Source organism: Capricornis sumatraensis, chromosome 2 (genome assembly GCF_032405125.1).
Source record: "Capricornis sumatraensis isolate serow.1 chromosome 2, serow.2, whole genome shotgun sequence".
NCBI lineage: Eukaryota > Metazoa > Chordata > Mammalia > Artiodactyla > Bovidae > Capricornis > Capricornis sumatraensis.
The window spans coordinates 74,616,802-74,621,906 of NC_091070.1; the positions used below are offsets into that span (position 1 = coordinate 74,616,802).

Sequence of the window (5,105 nt, forward strand, 5' to 3'; positions counted from 1 at the left end):
CATGCATACATGATCACTGGAAAAACCACAGCCTTGACTAGACAGACCTTTGTTGGCAAAGAATATATACACACACACACAATGGACTATTACTTTGCCATAAAAAGAGTGAAATAATGAATATCATTTGCAGCAACATTTGTGGACCTAGAGATTGTCATACTGAGTAAAGTAAGTCAGACAGGGAAAGACAAATATTATATAATATTGCTTATATGTGGACTCTAAAAAATGATACAAATGAACTTATCTACAAAACAGAAATAGACATAGAAAACAAGTTTATAGTTAACAAAGGAGGAAAGGGTTAGGAGCGATAAATTAGGAGTTTGAGATTAGCAGATACAAACTGTCATATATAATTGAGGTAACTAATAAGAACCTACTGTGTAGCACAGGGAACTCTACTTAATGTACTACATTTCTCTGTAATGGTCTATGGGGGGAAAGAATCAGAAAAAAGCTGAGCATATTTATATGTACAACAGATTCACTTTGCTGTACACCTGAAACTAACACAACATTGTAAATCAACTATGACCCAAGGAAAATTAAAAAACAATTTTTGCAAGACTTTGTGTCCAGGCTTATTGCTTAATAGACCTTGAGGATATTGAACCTATTTGTTTCTCAGACACTTCTTCAGTGAAATAATGAGAATATCCACTCCATAAGACTTATGAACAATGCTGAAATTGTAAAAAGCACTATATGAGTGGCATCAGTTATTACCTCCCCCAGGACACAAATGACAAATCAACTCCATTGCATCATGAAATAAACTTCAATTAATAGATTTCTTTCTATTCTTTAGCAGTCATATTAAATAACAAACTGCACAATCTCTTGTAAAAGAGAAACCACACAGATTTTTATAAATATTTCTTTTTCTATTTGCTGAAATATTTATCTTTCTGGGAGAGACACAGTGAACTTAGTGTGACTTACTTAACCAGAGTACACACTTTACCAATCACATTTATTTCCAACAGTAGAGAGAGCAATATTAACTGTTAAGTATTTGGGGGGGGGATTTCAAGCCTACAAAACAGAATTTAATCAAAGATCTTTCTGAACACCAGTGAAGACAAAAGAATGCTGTTTGATAATGACTTTTAAATGTTTTTCATAATTAAAGCTATGGTTTAAAATTTGACTCTGGTAGGATCTATCTTTGTTATGGTAATAGTAGAAACAAGGAAAAGTTTTACAACTGGTAAAGAAGTACTAACGACAATTTTGTAGGGAAAAGAGGTACAAATGAGAGATGTAAAGCTCTCCCTTCAAACAGGACTACAGGAGAAAGATGAAAGATTGAATGTGAACAGAAAATCAAATACAAAGTTGGTTTGAAAGTGAAAGCTATGGTACATATACACAATGGAGTATTACTCAACCATTAAAAAGAGTACATTTGAATCAGTTCTAATGAGATGGATGAAACTGGAGCCGATTATACAGAGTGAAGTAAGCCAGAAAGAAAAACACCAATACAGTATACTAACGCATATATATGGAATTTAGAAAGATGGTAATGATAACCCTGTATGTGAGACAGCAAAAGAGACACAGATATATAGAACAGTCTTTTGGACTCTGTGGGAGAGGGAGAGGGTGAGATGATTTGGGAGAATGGCACTGAAACATGTATAATATCATGTAAGAAACGATTCCCAGTCTAGGTTTGATGCAGGATACAGCATGCTTGGGGCTGGTGCACTGGGATGATCCAGAGAGATGGTATGGGGAGGGAGGTGGGAGGGGGGTTCAGGATTGGGAACACGTGTACATCCGTGGCAGATTCATGTCAATGTATGGCAAAACCAATACAGTATTGTAGAGTAAAATTAAGTTATATATATATATATGAAGAAAGTGAAAGGTCAGTGACCTGGCAACTGGAGGCACGGTTTCTGGTACCTGTCTCTCTCTGGTGACTTCTAGCTTTCAGTTCTTGGGTTTAGCATGTGCAACTGTGGGAATGAGAATTAACACTGTTGGTAATCTATCCTAGCTTTAAATCCTATAATTTCAACATAGGATTAATAATTTTCCAGACTCCCAGATAGACAAACTTGATAAAGATGCAAAAATATGTAAAAAACTGGGGAAATAAGAAGTGGAGTAGGAACAAAGATAATTAAAATCAAGATTGGTAGTAAGTAGATGAAAGAAAATAAAAATGCCCAGTTTGTCTATCAATATAATAATTGGTCAATAAAAGGAAGATCAAATATCATTATTTGCTCATTTACATGGTACTCTTTTAAGACCAGGTAGATTACAAATGACATATGATTTGCTTTTTAACACTTCAATGTACAGAGTATCAAAGAATGACATGATTTGTAATTTAATGGTGAAATAGATATCACAATTTATTAAACAAGATATTTCTAAGCATACAACACTGCCTAGGTTTTGAATATTTCTCTGAAATTGCATAATGTCTTTTCTGAAACCAGCATGAGAGAGAATCTATAGTTCCATATCTTTACAGTAATTCAATCAGGAAATATTTTTATAATGCACAAAACGACTGCACAGTCTCCTCATTGCCACATTCATCTCCTTGTTCCTGAAAGTATAGATGACTGGATTCAGAAAAGGAGTGATAAATGCATCAAAAATAGCAAGATATTTATCTAAGTGTGATGTGGGAGAAGGCCAGGTGTAGAAAAACATTAGTGGCCCAAAGAACAAAACCACCACAGTAATATGAGCTGACAAAGTGGAAAGGGCCTTGGATAACCCACGAGAAGCATGTTTCCAAACAGTAAACAGAATGAAGATGTAGGAAATGACCAGCAAGACAAAGGAGCCCACAGAAATGAGCCCACTATTGACAGTTACCATGAACTCCAGTTCTTGGGTGTTTGTGCAGGCAAGTCTGAGGAGCCGAGGAAGGTCACAGTAAAAACTATCTAACACATTAGGACCACAAAAAGGTAAATCCACTACAAAAACCAACTGAACCAATGAATGTATAAGGCCAATGGTCCAGGAAGTGGCTAAAAACTGTAGATACATTCTTGGACTCATGATGGTCAGGTATTGGAGAGGCTTACATATGGCCACATATCTGTCAAAAGCCATGGTGATGAGCAGCACCATCTCAGTGCCACCAGCAGCATGGCTAAAGAAGATCTGGGTAATACATCCACAAAAGGAGATGGATTTATGCTTCTTGAAAATATCACAAATCATTTTAGGGACTATGATTGAGCAAAATACCATGTCAATGACTGAAAGGTTAGCCAAGAGGAAATACATGGGGGAGTGCAGATGAGAATCCAAGGCTACAGTGAACACAACGACAAGGTTTCCCATCATGCTTGCAGAGTAGAACAAAAAGGCAAAGACGAAAAGGAGGAGCTGGATCTCCCATGAAGTGGTGAATCCCAGGAATACGAACTCTGATACTATGGATTGATTCATTACACCCATTGCCTCAGACACCAGGATCACTTTTCACTTTACCTAAAGGAAGAAGGAAAATGAACAAGCATTACCTAGACAATAGTGGTATTTGAGAAAGAAAGCCTCCAGTCTGTGGAGAGAAAATTATCATGTTAATATCTCACATAATCAGTCTTTACTACATGTACACCTGACTCCTGCTTGAAAATGAAGTTGCTCAGTCGTGTCTGACTCTTTGCAACCCCATGGACTGTAGCCCACCAAGCTCCTCCATCCACAGGATTCTCCAGGCAAGAATACTGGAGTGGATTGCCATATCCTTCTCCAGGGTATCTTCCCAACCCAGGGATCGAACCCAGGTCTCCTGCATTGAGGGCAGATGCTTTAACCTCTGACTCCTGCTTAGAGGAATACTATGGTTCCCATATGGCATTATCAATTTCAAAACTACTACTACTAAATTATTCTTCCTCTGGACCTCTTTCCCTTTTGCTTTCTCCCAGGATTACTCGGCTATTTCCTATTTCCTGTTGCCTGGTGTGTTTTACTTCAATAACATATAAGTCATCTTCAAACTCTTTTGATCATGATTTCTAATGAATGAATATTATTTCAGCCATTCATAAGAAAGTGAAAGTGAAAGTCACTCAGTAATGTCTGACTCTATACAGTCCATGGAATTCTCTAGGCCATAACACTGGTGTGGGTAGTCTTTCCCTTCTCCAGGGGATCTTCCCAACCCAGGTATTGAACCCAGGTCTCCTGCATTGCAGACAGATTCTTTACCAGCTGAGCCACAAGGGAAGCCCAATTCTTACGAGCCACCTAACAGCTCCTCATGTACAGCATATAGCTTTCTTAGTCTCTGTTCTGTCAATCATGTGGCTCAATTAGAGCAATGTGGACTTAGTTGCTCAGTTGTGTCCAACTCTTTGTGATTCATGGACTGTAGCCCACCAGGCTTCTCTGTCCATGGGGATTCTCCAGACAAGAATACTGGAGTGGGTTGTCACGCCCTCCTCCAGGGGATCTCCCCAACCCAGGGACTGAACTCAGGTTTCCTGCATTGCCGGTGAACACTTTACCATCTGAGCCATGATGAACCTTCAGAACTTTCCCTTTTTCGGAGGGAAGGCTTGATCAGAAGGACTTAGGCATCTTTCTTTCTTTTTCAAAATTTCATTTTATTCTTCAAGTCACAAAATCTCATTATAAATATCCCAGCTCAAATGCTCCCTTACTTGTGAAATCTTCCAAATTGCCCAAGTCTCTATACTCCCTCTGCACTGTTAGCATTTATTTAGCATTTATTTCACTGTCTCATGATTGTATAAATTTTCATCTCTTTATCAAAACATAGTCCTTGTGTACAGGAAGAATGTCTGGTTCATTTGAGTAGTCCTCAATGCCATCACAATCACCAATAATGACTAACACAACCAGGTACTTTATGAGTTCTTCACACTTGTTGAATCAAGAAAGCATATCAAAAATGGCCATCATCAAAGTCTACAAATGATAAATGCTAGAAAAAGTGTGGATAAAAGGGAACAGTTCTTCACTGTTGGTGACAATGTAATTGGTGCAGACACTATGGAGAATGGTATGAAGTTTCCTTAAAAACGAATAGAGTTACCATATGATCCAGTAATTCCACTCATGGGCATATATCCAAAGAAAACTCT

General features: G+C 37.9%; 1 protein-coding gene across 1 annotated transcript; it reads right to left on the bottom strand.

Moving 5' to 3' along the window:
* Window positions 1-2,508: 2,508 nt before the first annotated feature.
* On the bottom strand, window positions 2,509-3,456 carry LOC138073143 (olfactory receptor 4F15). The gene has a single exon (XM_068964652.1). It carries the CDS (start codon window positions 3,445-3,447, stop codon window positions 2,509-2,511), a length of 939 nt encoding a protein of 312 aa, XP_068820753.1. The 5' UTR covers window positions 3,448-3,456.
* Window positions 3,457-5,105: the final 1,649 nt, after the last annotated feature.

Coding starts and splice junctions, on each gene's coding strand:
- LOC138073143 (XM_068964652.1), bottom strand. CDS start 3,447: ATGGGTGTAATGAATCAATCCATAGTATCAGAGTTCGTATTCCTGGGA.